General features: G+C 30.7%; 2 protein-coding genes, 1 long non-coding RNA gene and 1 other non-coding gene across 4 annotated transcripts; 3 read left to right on the top strand and 1 right to left on the bottom strand.

The window, feature by feature from the left end:
• Nucleotides 1-8,158: 8,158 nt before the first annotated feature.
• On the top strand, nt 8,159-10,174 carry LOC106411985. Its single transcript, XR_001282462.3, has 2 exons — nt 8,159-9,620; nt 9,717-10,174. It is a non-coding gene; the product is annotated as an uncharacterized LOC106411985 (long non-coding RNA).
• A 3,633-nt stretch (nt 10,175-13,807) lies between these two features.
• Nucleotides 13,808-13,881, top strand: TRNAI-AAU. Its single transcript has one exon. It is a non-coding gene; the product is annotated as a tRNA-Ile (tRNA).
• A 158-nt stretch (nt 13,882-14,039) lies between these two features.
• Nucleotides 14,040-17,309, top strand: LOC106349208 (probable tRNA (guanine(26)-N(2))-dimethyltransferase 2). The gene is made up of 12 exons (XM_048777301.1): nt 14,040-14,289; nt 14,474-14,731; nt 14,819-14,906; nt 15,004-15,125; nt 15,217-15,356; nt 15,431-15,503; nt 15,580-15,668; nt 15,764-15,869; nt 16,027-16,239; nt 16,329-16,523; nt 16,623-16,700; nt 16,783-17,309. Exons 1-12 carry the CDS (start codon nt 14,194-14,196, stop codon nt 17,065-17,067), a joined length of 1,743 nt encoding a protein of 580 aa, XP_048633258.1. The 5' UTR covers nt 14,040-14,193; the 3' UTR covers nt 17,068-17,309.
• An 11-nt stretch (nt 17,310-17,320) lies between these two features.
• LOC106349207 (pentatricopeptide repeat-containing protein At3g02330, mitochondrial) lies at nt 17,321-20,210 on the bottom strand. Its single transcript, XM_013789140.3, has one exon. The coding sequence runs from the start codon at nt 20,184-20,186 to the stop codon at nt 17,490-17,492; it is 2,697 nt and encodes an 898-aa protein (XP_013644594.2). The 5' UTR covers nt 20,187-20,210; the 3' UTR covers nt 17,321-17,489.
• Nucleotides 20,211-20,293: the final 83 nt, after the last annotated feature.

The raw sequence follows: 20,293 nt of genomic DNA, 5'->3' as shown, positions 1-20,293 counted from the left end.
TACATTAAATATAGAAAAATACGTAAAGATTTAAACATCTATCTTAAAATATAAAATATAGACATTAACTAAATATAAAGTATAAAAAAGAGAAATACTCATCTCTACTAATAAAAGGGAGCTTTTGAGGCTCCGTAGGGCGTCCACATCAGCGGAAAAAATTTATTCCGAAAGATGACACGTGTCATAAAATATAGTTTTACATTTTAATATTAATTATTTTCGAAAATTGTAAAAAATATGTAAACATACAGCATTAAAAAATGGAAAAACTACATTAAACATATGTAAAATTACTATTTTTCACTTAAAAAAAAGACGGCTTATCTCCATAATGTAACATTACCGTTTTATAAAAAAAAACAAAAAACATTATATATAATTTCGAAAATAATAAATATAAGTAAAACATACAACATAAAAATGGAAATACTACATTAAACATAAATATGTTTGACTATTTGTCCAAGTTCTTCTATTAAACATTGGCGTTTTACATTAAAAATAGAAAAATACGTAAAGATTTAAACATCTATCTTAAAATATAAAATATAGACATTAACTAAATATAAAGTATAAAAAAGAGAAATACTCAATATAAAAAAAAATAAATAATAAGTAAATATTATAAATATATAAATATATGAATTATATATACAATAATAAGTAAATGCACAATTTTTTAAAAATGGAAAGAGTATATTAAATATTAAACATCTATCTTAAAATGTAAAATATAGATATTAAGTAAATAGAAAATATAAGAAAAAGAAATACACAACTTAAAAACAATGGAAAAAGTATATTAAGATTTAAACATCTATCTTAAAATGTAAAATATAGATATTACGCAAATAGAAAGTATAAGAAAAGGAAATACACAATTTAAAAAAATAGAAAAAGTACATTAGTATTTAAACATCTATCTTAAAATGTAAATCAATCTTAAAATATAAAATTATTAGTAAATAGAAAGTATAAAAAATAAAAATACACAATATAAAGAAAAATAAATAATAAGTAAATATATAATATAATCTCGAAAGATGACACATGGCATTAAAATATAGTTTTACATTTTAATATTACTTATTTTCGAAAATTATAAAAAATATGTAAACATACAGCATAAAAAAAATGTAAAAACTACATTAAACATATGTAAGATTACTATTTTTCACTTAAAAAAAGACGGCTTATCTCCATAACGTAACATTACCGTTTTATCAAAAAAACAAAAAACATTATATATAATTTTGAAAATAATAAATATATGTAAAACATACAACATAAAAATGGAAATACTACATTAAACATATGTAAGATTACCATTTTACATTTTTATTTTAAGAAAATAATATGTAAACATACAACATAAAAAATGAAAAAACTACATTAAACATATGTAAGATTACCATTTTTCACTAAAAAAAAGACGGCTTATCTCCATAATGTAACATTACTATTTTGTAAAAAAAAAATTATATATAATTTCGAAAATAATAAATAATATGTAAACATACAACATAAAAATGGAAATACTACATTAAACATATGTAAAATTACCATTTTACATTTAAAAATAACAATAATATGTAAACATACAACATAAAAAAATGGAAAAACTACATTAAACATGTGTAAGATTACCATTGTTCACTAAAAAAACGTGTTATCTTCATAATGTAACATTAGAATTTTATTAAAAAAAAGAAAAAAAAAACATAAATATAACTATTTGACTATTTGTCCAAGTTATTCTATTAAACATTGCCGTTTTACATTAAAAATAGAAAAATACGTAAAGATTTAAACATCTATCTTAAAATATAAAATATATACATTAACTAAATATAAAGTATAAGAAAGAGAAATACTCAATATATAGAAAAATAAATAATAAGTAAATATTATAAATATATAAATATACGAATTATATATACAATAATAAGTAAATGCACAATTATTAAAAAATGAAAATAGTATATTAAATATTAAACATCTATCTTAAAATGTAAAATATAGATATTAAGTAAATAGAAAGTATTAGAAAAGGAAATACACAATTTAAAAAAAAATGGAAAAAATACATTAGTATTTAAACATCTATCTTAAAATGTAAATCAATCTTAAAATATAAAATTATTAGTAAATAGAAAGTATAAGAAATAGAAATACACAATATAAAGAAAAATAAATAATAAGTAAATATATAATATAAGTGAATACCAAAATTAAAAAATGGGAAATTACATTAAGATTTAAAAATATATATTAAAATTTAAAATATAGATATTACGTAAATAGAAAGTATAACAAATGGAAATATACAATTTAAAAAATGGAAAACATACATTAAGATTTAAACATCTATCTAAAATGTAAAATATAGATATTAAGTAAATTAAAAGTACAAGAAATGGAAATACATATACATGAAAATAAATAATAAGTAAATAATGTAAATATATAATATATGAATTATATATGTAATAATAAGTAAATACACTATTTTTTTAAAAATGGAAAAAGTTCATCAAGCATTAAACATCTATCTTAAAATGTAAAATATATAATATAAGTAAATACACAATTTAAAAAATGGAAAAAGTGCATTAATATTTAAATATCTATTTAAAAATATAAAATTTAGATATTACGTAAATAAAAATATAAGAAATGGAAATAAACATTTTAAAAAATGGAAAAAGTACATTAAGATTTAAGCATCTATCTTAAAATGTACTTCTATTTTTAAATGGTAGTAAATTATATAAAAATGGAAATACCACATTAAACAAAAAAAAAATGTATAGTTTTACATCAAGAAAGTCCCTATAAAACTCATTATTCCATCCACATCAACCTCACACTATTAAGCAAAATTTCAAAGCACTCGAGCAAAAAAATGGTTTCACTATCAACTCTTGCCGTCCCAGAAACCTTTAATGACATTGAATGAGATTTTTTTATAACAACAAACTTTTTGTTAGGTGGATTCATTGTTGGGAAACCCGCAACTTCCAAAAGCCAAACTTATTCATGGGAATTGAATTGCTTTTCATAGACTCAAAGGTATTCTTACAAATTTAAATTAATCTAATCTATAATTTTATTGTTAATATTCATACTAACTCTTTCATGATCAAACCATTTCAGTTGATAACCATTCAAGCGTTTATCCCGAAACACTTCCTTCCTCGCCGAATCAGGTATTGGTTCATGTTGGTTTAGTATTGTTTTTGGTTTACTAACCAGTTTAGGATGGTCTTATTGTAAATATAATTTAAGTTGGTTTAGCATATATTATGTTTAAAATAACTTAAATTAAATAATAATAATATTATGTTTAAAATATAATTTTAGAGAGTTTTCAAATATAGTTTACAGAACATTATAGGTGATGAATTTAATTTATTAAATTCGTTTATTACTTAAAACTAAGTTTTTTAAAAAACATACTGAGTTATAAATATCAATGATGGACTGGTGAGTATAACATGAAGACAAAAATATAAATATCTGATTTTCAAGATAAGAAATTCAGCTTTTATTCAGATACTCAATATATAATATCTTAAATTATGTTTTAAAAAATATACATAATTTATATATATAGATTAATCTTCCAAACTTAAACTATTATATTATATATGAATAATGTTTTTAAATAAAAATAATTTCTGATTTAAAATAAAAATAAAAACAACAAATGTTTATTTTCAAATAATGGATGTAATTTACATTATACTATCATTTAACAAGTATTAGATACGTTTTGATATATCATTATTTTCTATTCCCAGAAAACAATAAATTGTTAAACATCAATATCATCTAGGTTAAGTATACGAACAACAAAAATTCAAACATCACAAAAAATATTTACATAACCATTATAATACAATAATTTAATCAAAAATACAATTAAAAAAATATTAAAAAGAATAGTTATATACTTAATATTTGAAATAAAAGATATTTTTGCTAAAATTGTACTTACCTGGCCAAGGAGATCGACCATCTTTTTACGGATCGATCGAATGTTGAGCATGTGGTCGATCCAAAAATACTCTGAAGTTTAATAAAATCTCTAAAACATTTATTCCAACACTCAAAAGATAGTTTTGCTAAATATGATAACTAAATAGCCAATAAAATTACAAAAAAATATTTAAATAGTAAAAAATATGTTAATTTAACGTGTTAAAATTTAAAAATAAATTTTAATTATGACATGCATTTTAACATTTATATAAATATAAATCATAGCCTAAATATAAATAATTTAACAACTTAAATTAGAAAAAAAAAAAATATAGAGCGTCCACATCAGCAAAAAAAATTCTCCCGAAAGATGACACGTGGCATAAAATATAGTTTTACATTTTAATATTACTAATTTTCAAAAATTATAAATAATATGAAACATACAACATAAAAAATAGAAAAACTACATTGAACATATGTAAAATTACCATTTTTCACTTTAAAAAAAAAGACGGCTTAATTCCATAATGTAATATTACCAATAAAAGAGACTTTTTGAGGCTCCATAGAGCGTTCATATCAGCGAAAAAAAATTCTCCCGAAAGATGACACGTGGCATAAAATATAGTTTTACATTTTAATATTACTAATTTTCAAAAATTATAAATAATATGAAACATACAACATAAAAAATAGAAAAACTACATTGAACATATGTAAAATTACCATTTTTCACTTTAAAAAAAAAGACGGCTTAATTCCATAATGTAATACTACCGTTTTATAAAAAAAACAAAAAACATTATATATAATTTCGAAAATAATAAATATATGTAAACATACAACATAAAAAAATAGAAATACTACATTAAATATAGAGTAATTGGCGTAGATACACCCATAAACTCATGTAATTTGCTATATAACCTTGAGGCTCCATAGAGCGTCCACATAAGCAAAAAAAACTTCTTCCGAAAAATGACACGTGGCATAAAATATAGTTTTACATTTTAATATTACTAATTTTCGAAAATTATAAATAATATTTAAACATACAGCATAAAAAATGAAAAAACTACATTAAACATATGTAAGATTACCATTTTTCACTTGAAAAAAAGACGGCTTATCTCCATAATGTAACATTACCGTTTTATAAAAAAAGTCAAAAAACATTATATATAATTTCGAAAATAATAAATATATGTAAACATACAACATAAAAATGGAAATACTACATTAAACATATGTAAGATTACTATTTTACATTTTTATTTTAAAAAATAATATGTAAACATACAACATAAAAAATGGAAAACAACATTAAACATATGTAAGATTACCATTTTTCACTAAAAAAAGACGGTTTATCTCCATAATGTAACATTACTATTTTGTAAAAAAAAACATTATATATAATTTCGAAAATAATAAATAATATGTAAACATACAACATAAAAAATGAAAATACTACATTAAATATAGAGTAATTGGCGTAGATACACTCATGAACTCATGTAATTTGCTATATAATCTTGAGGCTCCATAGAGCGTCCACATAAGCAAAAAAAACTTCTTCCGAAAGATGACACGTGTCATAAAATATAGTTTTACATTTTAATATTACTAATTTTCGAAAATTATAAATAATATTTAAACATACAGCATAAAAAATGAAAAAAACTACATTAAACATATGTAAGATTACCATTTTTCACTTGAAAAAAAGACGGCTTATCTCCATAATGTAACATTACGGTTTTATAAAAAAAATTCAAAAAACATTATATATAATTTCGAAAATAATAAATATATGTAAACATACAACATAAAAATGGAAATACTACATTAAACATATGTAAGATTACTATTTTACATTTTTAAAAATAATATGTAAACATACAACATAAAAAATGGAAAAACAACATTAAACATATGTAAGATTACCATTTTTCACAAAAAAAAAACGGTTTATCTCCATAATGTAACATTACCATTTTATAAAAAAAGAAAAAAACATAAATATAACTATTTGACAATTTGTCCAGTTCTTCTATTAAACATTGCCGTTTTACATTAAAAATGGAAAAATACATTAAAATTTAAACATATATCTTAAAATATAAAATATAGATATTAACAAAATATAAAATATAAGAAAGAGAAATACAAAATATATAGAAAAATAAATAATAAGTAAATATTATAAATATATAAATATATGAATTATATATACAATAATAAGTAAATGCACAGTTTTCAAAAAAATGGAAAGAGTACATTAAATAAAATGGACATCTATCTTAAAATGGTAGTAAATTATGTAAAAATGAAAATACCACATTAAACAAAAAAAATATAGTTTTACATCAAGAAAGTCTCTATAAAACTCATTATTCTATCAACATCAACCTCACACTATCAAAAAAACTTCATAGCACTCGAGCAAAAAAATGGTTCCACCATCAAATATTGCCGTCCCAAAAACCTTTAATGACCTTGAAGGAGATTTTTTATAACAACAAACTTTTTGTTAGGTGGATTCATTGTTGAAAAACCCGCAACTTCCAAAAGCCAAACTTATTCATGGGAATTGAATTGCTTTTCTTAGACTCAAAGATATTCTTACAAATTTAAATTAATCTAATCCATAATTTTATTGTTAATATTCATACTAACTCTTTCATGATCAAACCATTACAGTTAATAACCATTCAAGCGTTTATCCCGAAACACTTCCTTCCTCGCCGAATCAGGTATTGGTTCATGTTGGTTTAGTATTGTTTTTGGTTTATTAACCGGTTTAGGATGGTCCTATTGTAAATATAATTTAAGATGGTTTAGCATATATTATGCTTAAAATAACTTAAATTAAATAATAGTAATATTATGCTTAAAATATAATTTTAGAGAGTTTTTAAATATAGTTTACAGCACATTATAGGGGATGAATTTAATTCATTAAATTTATTTATTACTTAAAACTAAGTTTTTTAAAAAACATACTGAGTTATAAATATCAATTATGGACTGGTGAGTATAACATGAAGACAAAACTATAAATATTTGATTTTCAAGATAAGAAATTCAGCTTTTATTCAGTTACTCAATATATAATATCTTAATTTTTTTTTTTTTAAAATATACATAAATTTATATATATAGATTAATCTTCCAAACTTAAACTATTATATTATATATGAATGATGTTTTTAAATAAAAATAATTTCTGATTAAAAACAAAAATAAAAACAACAAATTGTTATTTTCAAATAATGGAAGTAATTTACATTATACTATCATTTAACAAGTATTAGATATGTTTTGATATATCATTATTTTCTATATCCAGAAAACAATAAATTGTTAAACAGCAATATCATCTAGGTTAAGTATACGAACAACACAAATTCAAACATCAAAAAATATTTACATAAACATTATAATACAATAATTTAATCAAAAAATACAATTCAAAAAACCAATATTCAAAAGAATAGTTATATACTTAATATTTGAAAATCAAAGATATTTTTGCTAAAATTGTACTTACCTGGCCAAGGAGATCGACCATCTTTTTACGGATGGATCGATTGTTGAGCATGTGGTCGATCCGAAAATACTCTACAGTTTAATTAAATATCTAAAACATTTATTTCAACACTCAACGGATAGTTTTGCTAAATATGATAACTAGATAGCCAACAAAATTACAAAAAAGATATTTAAATAGTAAAAAATATGTTAATTTAACGTGTTAAAATTTAAAAATAAATTTTAATTATGACATGCATCTTAACATTTATATAAATATATATATCATACCTTAAATATAAATAATTTAACAACTTAAATTATAAAAATAATAAAAATCCCGGGCGTAGCCCGGGTTAATCTCTAGTTATCTTATACAATAAAAGAGGCTTTTCTCCCTCCTTAAGGTGTCCACATCAGCAAGAAGGGAGGGGCATTTTCTGCCACGTGGCACGTTAAGTATTTTCTGATTTCGAATGCTTTTGTTATTTATAGCGGGCTGGGCCTATTATTTTGTCTTTGTTTTAATATAGATTTATTTTTCTTTTGGGCTTCGTTTAATTTGTCTTTATATTACTGTAATACTAATTTTAACTTGGCTTTTAAGTTGTAGCCCGGTTTAACCATAATCCTTTTCATCTCTTAGAAACTGTAGGCTTACCGATTCCCTTTCACCTTCTCCGGCGATGTAACGATGTAGTTATGACCTTCAATCACGTTATCCCACTAAACTCACAACCACCCCTCTTCATTGCTTCTTTAATTACACATTTTAAAGCTTAATTATGTGTATATCTACACCATCTGAGAGCCCCCTGCAGTTCCCTTACTTTCATAAAACCTAAAAATATATCGCTCATGTTCTCTTTTAATGGACGATAGTTGGCAATTTCTCAGTTTTATTTCTCTGATTTGAGTCAAGCGGCTACACACAGTCAGTTCAGGCAAGATTCCTATGTGTTTTTCGGAAGCCAATAAAGTAATGAAAAGAGGTGAGCTGATGGGTATTGATATGCTTATGATGGTTCCTATTTTTATTTGCAGTAAATCAATGTTATATTCTTTTTTTCTTCTCAGGATAGACAAATCCAGGAATCAATTAAAGTGCAACTATTCAACACCTTAAAAAAAATGAAGTATCTAGCTTAATGTTTTGTATTTCATATGAAGGAGCAACCCTTACTTCCGGTTTGGAGAAATCCATGTTTCTATTAGATTTACGGAGCAAACCGTGTTTGTTGAGGTCGCTGAAACCGATTCCAGTGGAGAGTTTTGGGTTTTGCAATTACGAACACCTTATGGTATTGGCTAACACCAACACAGATTTTTTTTCCAGGTCTGATTTTATTTCCATCCTTTTCAAGTATTACCTATATTAATTTCACTGTTTCTCTCACACATTCTTTCTCTACCATTGTTTCCACTGTTTCGCTTAGACAATTTGTGGGAAAATAAAAGGCATCAAAACCACCTTTAATAATGAGAACCAGACTGTTCAAACTTATAATGTTTTACCACTTAAATTTCAAGGTTGAAAATCTCTGCTAAAAATATTTCTTTGATTTAAGTTATGGTGTTTTACGTTACTTGGTTTTAACTGGTACTATAATGAACCTCAACCAACTCTGGAGAGCAACCACTGTGTGCGTAAGTGTGTTTGATATCATTGTTAGTCTGTTCCATGAGACATAAATGCGTAGTGTTGTGGAGCCTAAGGTCTTTGTTGCAACGAACATAAAACCAAAATTAATATTCGTCTATATCCAATTACATTGTCATAACAGCTTTCATGCTAACCTTACGCAGCATTGCAGGCCGCCTTTTCCTCAATGCAACCTCCGGAACACATTTCTACTTTAACCAAGAAAGTGTAACCAGCCAGAGCTTTCTGCAAGACTAAGTATATTCAAACTAAAACATTTGACAAAACTTGCTTCCTACTTGCGTACTTATACCCTGTACAACACAATTCTGCAAGGTTTTGTGGATCCGACATTGGTAGCTCCTCCACTCCTTCCAAGTATGGCAGTGTACAGAAAATTGAGTTAGCAACAATTGTGGAGTTTATTGTCTGTGTCGTGAATTCACCACCTCAGGTATGTACTCTTAACTTAGTTAGACTGCATTTATTCGTCTCTGTTTTCTAATCTTATATGATGCATTCTATTTTTTTTTCATCTGTGGACGCAAAGGCGGTACGGTAGAATTCCACTGCACTGGCCAAGTCAATGACATTGAGAAAACTGATGGACCAATGCTTCATCATCAAAGCTTTGCTTACAAGGAGGTGGTGACTACCCTGGAAATGATATTCTGGATGCTGTGACTCTCACTATTAACCCTCTCATGTGATGAGGAGCAGTGGTTCACATAATACCACATGAAGTAACACCGCTCCAATTTTTGAAGGAAGCATGGCTGAGTCAGCAGTACTACCTGCTCAACCTGATGCATTTTTAGCACCGGAAAGGATACCACAGAGCCTGAGATCTCCAACCATAGAGATCCATGACAATATTAATATAGGTGAAGAACCAATTCCACACTGAACGTGCTAAGTTTGAGTCAATAATTTTTCTATTATATAGATTGTCGTCTTTTTAGTTTGCTTGGTTATATACTTATATCATATATGAATACGTTTATCTCATTACTGAAGGAATCTTTTACGGGTCTAGCTATTACATATTCCTAAAATTGTTTATTTGTTTAATTTCCAATACTTGATTCATCATCATAAATTTTTGGAATAGTAGATGTAGCTTCTCTTTTGATTAAACAACAAATATAGGACACCTTACTCTTTTAGTTGTATACAAAACCAGACGTGAGTTTGCATTAACTTACTTTTACTGACTCAGGTTGGCGATGTGGAGAAGATAATTATAAAAAGAGAAAGAAAATAATAATTAAATATTAATACACAATCAAAACATTATAGTTTTGTTTCGAAAATAAAAATAACAAAATAGAACAAACAAAAATGATTATTTTGTGACAATCATAACTTGAGCTTGATGAAAAGCTTAGTTAAAAAATAATAAATTTAGACAAAATACTTAATAAAATAAATATGAAATCAATAAAAACTAAAAGAAGAGAAATTCATTTATAATATTGCTTAACATGTTTTATAAAATCCAAATCAATAAAAAAAAATGAATCGCATGAAAAAAATGTTCATTTGGTAAGCAAAATCAAGGTTAAAGGAATTAAGGAATTAACAAGAAAAAGGTTAATAACCATAGTTAAAGATTAATACATAATAAAAATATATAATATAAAAAATAAACAATAAAAATAAAATATAAAAAAATAAACAATAAAATATAACTCAAAGTATATAAATTTTCAGAATAAAAGAGAAAATGCATAAGAACAAAAAAGTAGGAAATTTAAATTTTATATTCCTTCCATATTTCACAAATAAAAAAAATTACAATGACCTACACTGACCTTTTTACTACTAAACATAAGTTAAAGAGAATTAAAAAGAAAACGGTGGAAACCAAAATAATATATACAATCAAAACAAAGATTTTTTATTAAATCCACCAAACTGATGGGGTTCAAGCTGCAGCTTTGCCCTTGACAAGGTATGCTCTGACTAATAGAACTACGATCCCATGAAAACCAAGCGGAATAGCTTACATTTTTCTATGATTTCATTTTAATCATATTTCTTTTAGATTCAAATTAATTTACAGTAAAAAGTTGTCAAATCAAAATTGACAAAAATATATGCAGAATTCAGATTTAGTAGGTTCTTACAATAATGATATTTCCCTAAGCCGCATAAAAACATTTCACATTCGAACAAAACATACGAACCCGGCGCGTAGCGCCGGAATACTACTAGTAAACAATAAAATAACACATATGGACATGCTGCATAGATGGGAATGCACAAAAGGGTGCAACAAACTCACGATATTAATTTGATTCCCATAATTCGATTCCTTTTGACTCTGACGTTTTAGGAAAATCTCCATAACTTGATTTCCTCTAATTTTGGTAACAAAATAATGATATTAATAATTAATATCATGCATCTTGTTAGGGGAAGGAATAAAAATCGGTTAAATATATGGTATTGACTAATATATTGTACAAATATATAAGGTAAGACCAATAAAAATTAAGTCTAATGAAAGGGTCCAAACAACTTTTATAAGTAGATTTATCAAGAATGCTTCCCTTTTAATAGAATAGATGATGTTTATGTTATCTGATTATTACTTACTGTATTTTCACTCTTTAACTCTTACATACATTACCCAAGTTCATAGATTTCCACACTTAAAGTTTTAAATACATTACCTAAGTTCATAGAAATTTTTAAAACTTTGATATGGATATATATAGCATAACATACGTCTGTATGTAGTTATGTATATTAATTTGCCAATGAAATGAAAGTATTAAAATTGCCCAAGTGGTAAGGCGCGTGAGAGTGGGAATAGCATTTGCTTCTACAATGATACGAAAGTAGCTATCATCATTTTCTACTTCACAAGTTGCAGAAAAACCTCTCATACCTTAATATGGACTTGTATGTGTCGCATGTCTATTGGCTCCTATCTACTTGACAAGGTTCAAGTTTCAGACCAACTTTTGTTATATTTTCGCTTTCTTTTATGCATATACTTATATTTTTTGAGAAATCCCTCTTATTTGCCGGTTTCTAAAAATAATAAATCGTTTCTTATGAGTCAAAAGGACGTGTCTGTTGCTCAAAAAAATGAGTCAAAAGTAATAATCCTAAATCGTTTGTTATGAGTCAAAAGTACGTGTATGTTGCTCAAAAAAATGAGTCAAAAGTAATAACAGGGACTAATTGTTTGAGAAAACTCTTATCATATAATACATATAAACGTACGTGTATGTTTGATATATCGACAGATATTTGGTGATCACTTTGTTTGTTTGTTTTAGTTTAAGTCACATGTTTTCTTAAAGTGATGCTATTGTCTAAACTGAAAATAACAAGTGAGAAAAAAATATATCATATATATATATATATATATATATCACATGCATACATATAAAATGTACACTTAATTGAGTTTGTTGATTAGTTCTTTATAAGAACTAAGAACCTTTTGAAAAGTAGATTTAACTATGTTCTCCAATGTTCTATATTTGGCCATTGCTTGCCAGAGTTTCGGGAGTTAAAGTCTTTTAGATGAGTACAGGAATGGTATAAGATATTTTTTTTGTTCATGGGTAATCTCTGATTTAGAGGTACAAAAGTATAAATAATTTCATTCTAATATTGTCGACTGAAAGAATTACAAAATCATCGTTGTCTCTATTTAAATAATTTTTATTACACATGTTTATGCAGTTATTATGTGCAAGGTATCAGTTTTCACCACCAACTTTTTCGTACCACCATTGTAATTTGTAAAGTATGCATTTACTTACTAAACAAGTGAAATGATTTTTGAAATCTTTATCTTCCTTTGGACAAAGAATCTAAGAGGGAAGATCTTAGTCGTCTCAGGTGACGTAGGAAGTCCGTGCATATATTTTACAGAAAACAGCTAAAAGACGTCAGAAAGTAAAGAAAACAAAATCTAAACAGTGAGGTTACGGAACAAGCTGGGTGATGTGGTCTGATGGACACGTGTCGACATATAATTGATACGTAGGTAAGTTTTGACTTTTTGTGGGAGGCGTGCTGGCTGAGCCAGAGGAACCACACACCACACCAAGTGTAGCAGTGACTTGTCCCTATATTTTAATTACATTTTCATCCTTGGAGATTTTCAGAGTTTTTTTTTGTTACTGTTCTTGGTTTGTTGAAATGGTACGAGGAAGAGGAAGAAGAAGAAGAGTCAAGACTATCCAAACCTTGGCAGAGTCAACCAAGTGTAGTCTCATTTGGAGTCTTAATATCAACGTTGCTAATATAGTAATTAGAAAACATGGATCAAAGGGCTCTTTATCATCATGTGCAAATGTGGTTCGGTACTTAAAAATCCCTTACCTAGCTAGAAGACGCATGTTTCCATTGGACGTAGCATTGTTCAAAGGCATAAAAGCCAAACACATGTTTTGGTAAAAAAATTCAACAACATTTTCAACATGCGTATATACATTCTTTGTTACTTGAGAAACTCGTCTGTTCCATCAAATTGAGCACTCGTTAGCCTCTTTTGCAAACAACAACACAAGTTACACAACCCCTAGTAAGAAAATTGTAGTTGATTGATGGGATTCACGGGAGGGTCCATCTCATGTTTGTCTCTATTCTGACTGGTCTTACCGCATATCAAATGGCCCATTAGCTCAGTTGGTTAGAGCGTCGTGCTAATAACGCGAAGGTCGCAGGTTCGAAACCTGCATGGGCCAAGTATTTTTTGCTATGATCTTTTTTTTTTCCTAGTCCCGTCCCTAACGTTTGCTTTTCTTACATTCGTATCCGTTATGTTTTATTATGTTAATTTATGTCCAAATTCAATTTTCTAATTACTACAAATCAACTGTCTTTTTTCTTTTTTCTTTTTTTTTTTCTATTCCAAAGGAAACAAAAACTTCCCACTTGTTAATGCAGAGTAGGGTTTTAAAGCTTAACCTCCTCCAAATTTCTCTCTAAAACAGCAGAGCATTCGCATACAAGGGGATAACTTGAAGAGTCTCCTGTTGATAATAAGAGAGAGAGCAATGGAATCGGATCTGAATGACTACACCGTTATCAAGGAAGGAGAAGCTGAGATCCTCCTTCACAAGAAGAACCAAGTCTTCTTCAATAAAGCTCAGGTTCTTCTTATTGTTTCTCTTCCATTGTATTAGCTTATTTGATTTTGTTTCCAAAGTTCGTAGCTTTGTTCAACATTAATTGATTCACATCTTCAATACTTTGGTTTAGTCTATATGAATCAATGAGAAACCAAAAGATCACAACTTTGAATGGTATTTGATTGTTACAACTTTACTTGGTTAGGTGAACAATAGAGACATGTCTATAGCTGTCCTAAGAGAATTTATATCCAAACGCAAGCAAGAGCATGAAGCTAAGCTATCTAAAAGAAACAGATCAGCTTCCAATGTGGTTGACAAGGACTCTTCTCAAGCTTCCAAGGAAGGAACTCCAATTGAGAACGGTGAGCACCAAGTAGCATCTGAAGACCCACCAAGCTCTGCTTCCAAAAAACCTGAAGGAGTTGCACTTAGAGGACTCCAGCCTCCGAAAGTGCTCGAGGTCTTTCCTATGTTCTATATTATTCACTCTCTTGGTTTCATTGCTTGTTGAGATCTTGCAGTTAGATAACTTTTAATGCATTCTCAGGCTTTGTCAGCTTCTGGTTTGCGAGCTTTAAGATATGCGCGTGAAATAGAAGGGATTGGTCAGGTTGTAGCGTTGGACAATGACATTGGTAATCTCCTCCTAATGAATTAGCTTAGAGGGACTTGTAGAAATCTTATCAGTATGCTAAGTTACTAACACTGTGTCCTTTTTTTTCTTTTGATAAGCATCGGTGGAAGCTTGCCAGAGAAACATAAAGTTCAATGGCTCGCTGGCTATTTCAAAGGTGGAGTCACATCATACCGATGCTCGTGTCCATATGCTTACCCACCCTAACGAATTTGATGTGGTAATTCCATGAGTTTTATACTTGTGTTCATTTGCATATTGGTTGTTAGTTTGTTATACTAAAAACTAATCCTGGTTAATAATCTTCTTAGGTTGATCTTGATCCATATGGATCACCTTCTATCTTCCTTGACTCGGCTATTCAATCAGTCTCGGATGGTGGATTGCTGATGTGCACAGCAACTGATATGGCAGTGTTATGTGGCGGTAACGGTGAAGTTTGTTATTCCAAGTGAGTGTTTATGTGAAACATATACCAAGTGTGTCATTTGCCTAAACTGATCTTTAATCTTTTTGATGTAACAGATATGGTTCTTACCCATTGAGAGGGAAGTATTGTCATGAGATGGCTTTGAGGATCCTCCTTGCCAGCATCGAGGTTTGTTTATCTTTAAGCGATTTCCTCTTTTACGAAATAAATCATTTTTCTTATGTTCTTTTTTCCTTAAATGTAGAGCCACGCAAACCGCTACAAGCGGTATATAGTTCCGGTGCTATCTGTGCAAATGGATTTCTATGTTCGTGTCTTTGTACGCGTTTACACGTGAGCTTCTCCTTGTCTAATCAAACATTGTAAAATGTTCTGTTTTGTTTTTTTGATTCACTGAAGCCTCAAAGCGCTTAATCAAATTGTCACAGCTCGGCGAGTGCAATGAAGAACACTCCATTGAAGCTTTCTTACGTCTATCAATGCATTGGTTGTGATTCTTTCCATCTTCAACCTGTTGGAAGGTCTCTTCCTAAGGTATATATGCACCTGTTTGAACATTCTCTATGCAATGCACCTCCTAAGATGATAGAGAAACTTGGATTATTATAGCCAGTGATTCTTGTTGTTCTGACATAATTTTTTTAATCTTGAAACAATTTTCTTATAAATATATATGACCATTGTTTGACAGAACAACAGTGTGAGGTATCTTCCAGCAATTGGTCCAGTTGTGGCACAAGAATGCAACCACTGTGGGAAGAAATATAACATGGGCGGACTGATATGGTCTGCTCCAATCCATGATCAAGAATGGGTTACTTCTATTTTGAACAGTGTTAAATCCATGAAAGACAGGTATCCTGCTTATGACCGGATCTACGCTGTACTTACCACAATCTCCGAGGCAAGTTGCGAGATTTGTTTGTGTTCAGTTTATTAGAATAAACCGTGAAAAGGAGAGAGTTGATTTTATTGCTATATCTATGTTTTCAGGAGTTGGTAGATGTTCCTTTGTTTTTGAGTCTGCATAATCTTTGTGCGACGCTAAAATGCATTTCACCATCAGCTGCTATCTTTCGATCAGCTGTTATCAATGCTAATTACCGTATCTCCGGAACCCATGTGAATCCTCTCGGCATGAAAACTGATGCTCCTATGGAAGTTATCTGGGACATCATGCGTTGCTGGGTAAAACTAAACAGATGATTCAGAATGTCATTAGTGTTTCATTTAACCAAATCTTGTTTTTTTTTACTGGTTTTATTTCTTGGTTGTTGATGTTTGTAGGTTAAGAATCATCCTATAAAGGCGCAAGCCCCTGAACTCCCTGGAAGTGTGATCTTGTCCAAAGAACCATCACACCAGGTCTCTTTTGGTGTCTTTCTCTGCATTGTTAGAAACTGAATAGATTTCAGAGCTTGAATCTTTGTCTTATGTTACCGTTCAGGTTGATTTTTCGCGTCACGTTGGTTCGCTGAGCAAGGCGCAAGCGAAGAAAGTAGCTCGGTTTCTGCCAAATCCAGAGAAGCATTGGGGTCCAAAGCTTAGGGCAGGTCGTCAGATAACGAGCAAACATGTCTCTCTTATTGGTCATGAAGCAGTCAATGGTCATCTTACTCAACACCATGAAGAACTAAAAGAGGAAGAAGAAGCAGTGCAAGAAGATAATACCCAAGAAGAGCTGGATGCAAAGCGCCTGAAGACAACAGAGGATATTGCATCCACATCATAAGAATAATCACAACATGTTAACACACAAGAGATCAGATTTTTGGCTTCAGAAGATTTGTGTTGTACTCTTATGAAGAACTCTGTTTTGTTCTTTTCTGTTTATCAGTTTTGGTATTACTCAAGAGTTTTGACCCACTGTTATTGATTATCTCTGTTGTGATTTTATTAGTTTTCTCATCTATTATTATCCTTGTAGTGACATTTTTGGATAGAAAACAGACAAGAGCAAAGTACTTTATTAAACTGCTTATGGCTGTCAATAAATGTAGTATTCATTCAGAACAAACAAGACAACTGTACATTGTATGCTAAAAAGTTACACAAATGAACGAATACTCTAATTAAATTGTTTATAGTAAACTTATGATATGGGTAAATCATACAAATGGACTAAATTCATAAACCACTAATCATACAACACATTTAGCAGTAGTACCATTGGTCTTGGTCTTGTACTTCAACCTCAGGCACCAAAGAAGAATCATCAAATGATTTCATTTCACTGTAAACCAAACCAATCTCATCGTAGATCTCTTCCCATCTAGGATGAGCCTTATCTGCAATGAAAAACACGTGAAGCTCATCTTTGAGCTCAACCCAACTGCAACCAGGCTCCTTCTTAAGCTTAAAGCTTCTCATACTCCTCCTCAAATCCGAAACCTTCTCCCACATTCCTGCATCTGCGTACACATTCGATAAAAGAGTGTAAGCAGAAGAGTCTTGCGGATCAAGTCTCAACAGAGCAGCCGTTGCTTCTTCCGCAATCTCCACATTGTTTCTATGTATCGCGCAGACTCCTAACAACGTCCTCCATATAACATCGTCTCCTTCAAACGGCATCTCACGGATAAGCTTCAATGCCTTCTCTACCTTCCCGGATTTTCCCAAGATATCCACCATGTTGGAGTAATGAGGCAGCTGAGGATCCAAGCCGTACTCCGTCTTCATCATGTAGAAGTACTCGAGTCCTTTCTCGACTAGACCCATGTGAGCACAAGCTCGCAGTATCGATATGAAAGTTATGTGATTCGGTTTGATGTTTTCGAGTAGCATTCTCTCAAACAGCTTTATTGCTTCCTCTCCTTTCCCGTGGTGTGCATACCCGCTGATCATGGCGTTCCACGTCACGAAATCTCTCTTCAGGGCCTTCTCGAACATTAACCTTGAATCGTGGAGATCTCCACATTTCGAGTACATGTCAACAAGTGTGCTGCAGACATACACATCGGATTGCAACTCTTTCTTGATGACCTGAGCGTGAATCTGTTTGCCTAATCCAGCTGAAGCTAGGTTCGCGCAGGTATCAAGAACCGTTGCGTAAGTGAACTTGTCAGGAGCTACGCCCATCTCCATCATCCGAGTAAAAAGCATCTGAGCATCTTCGCTCTGCTCCTTTGTTACGTATCCGGAAATGATTGAGTTCCATGAAACACACAGTTCTTGCAGTCTCTTGTTGTGCATCTTTTCAACCTCTCCCGGAACATTGCCTAGAAGAAACAAACGACTGTGTATCTTCTCTGCCTCTTCTATCATCCCACACTTCGAATACATATCGATCAAAGAGCAACCAACAGAGGAGTTCGAAGCCATTCCTAACTTAACAACGTTGGAATGGATCTCCATACCGTTACCACCAGCGCAAGCTTTCAAAACGCTTCCAAAAGTAAACTCATCAGGCTCGATTCCAGAGCGGAGCATCGAGACGAAAAGAGAAAGCGTTTCGTATCCTCTCCCGTTCTGCTCATGCGCTGCTATAATCGCGTTCCAAGACACAGCGTCTCTTCTCCTCATCTCCTCGAACACACGAAAGGCTTCACTCAGAGCTTGGCATTTCCCGTACATATCAATAGCAGCGTTTGCAACGCAAACGTCTAGCGACAAGCTGCTTTTCACCGCCAAACCGTAAACCTGAAGCCCCTCTGAAAGACCTTTCACCAAGGCGCAAGCCCTGAAGACTCCTGACAAACTTATTTCGTCAAACCCAAGATCCGTTAACATGAGGCGGTGAAACACTAATAGAGCCTTGAAACCGTGCTCTTCCTGCGAATAGCCAGTAATCATCGCGTTATAAGACTGTCGGTTAAGATTCTCTGACTTGTCAAACAAAATTTGAGCGTCTTGCATGTTATCACACTTCGCATACATATCCAACGTCGCCGTTCTCACTATCCCATCTCCTGCAAAATCAGACTTCAACGCGTGAGCGTGTAACTGACCACCTAACCTCAACTCAGACAACGCAGCGCACGACCTCAATACGCTAGCGTAAATCGACTGGCTCACTCCACCACCTACCTTCTGCATCTCCTTGAAGAACACCAAAGCTAAGGACAGCAAGTTATTCTGAACACAGCCCGCGATTACAGCGCTCCAAGAGACGGAGTTCTTCTCCGGAATACCTCGAAACACTCTAACCGACTCGTCAAACCTCTTACACTTTGCGTACATATCCAACAATGCACTCGCAGCAACCACATCAGCTTCATAACCCACTCTAACAACAACCCCATGAATCTGCATTCCTAAACTGCTATCCTCTAAACACGAACACGCTTTCAAGATAACAGCAAACGTCCTACAGTCGAACCCAACACCTGCCCTCCCCATGTCAACGAAAATCTCAACGGATTTAAAACTCTCGCCGTTTTGCAAATACCCAGAGAGCATCGAGTTCCACGACACAACGTCTCTCAAAGGCATCGTATTAAAGAAAGAATTGGCCTTTACCATGTCTTTACTCTTCGCGTAACAATTTATCATTGTGTTCCACGAGACAACATCTCTCAGGGGCATTTTGTCGAACAACTTGGAAGCAGAGAGTAAATCTCTAGAGTTTGTGTAGACTTGCAGCAGACAGTTTAGGACGAAGGTAGTGGGACGAAACCCAGATAGTATCATATGAGCATGAGCTTGCTTGCCAAGCTCCACCGCTCCTTGCTTGGCACATTCTTTGTAAACAAACGAAAAGTTCGTCGTGCTGATTGAGTTCACTTGTTTCACGAAATCCGTAAAGTAAGAAAAGACAGGAACTCTTCGGTATGAAATTGTTTTCTCTGTTAGAGAATTATGGAGTGAAACCACTGTTCTTGTCATACGCAAGAATCTGAGATTCTCCGGCATAACGAACTCAATCAATCTCAGTGGTGTCTAAAGGCGGGATCAATACAATTAAAACTAATTCGGTTCGGTTTACTCGGTTCCTAAACCGATTGAAAGCAAATGTTTAT

The sequence above is a fragment of the Brassica napus genome, chromosome A1 (genome assembly GCF_020379485.1).
Source record: "Brassica napus cultivar Da-Ae chromosome A1, Da-Ae, whole genome shotgun sequence".
NCBI lineage: Eukaryota > Viridiplantae > Streptophyta > Magnoliopsida > Brassicales > Brassicaceae > Brassica > Brassica napus.
The sequence above is the reverse complement of the archived record's forward strand: the minus strand, read 5'-3'. Positions and strand labels throughout refer to the sequence as shown.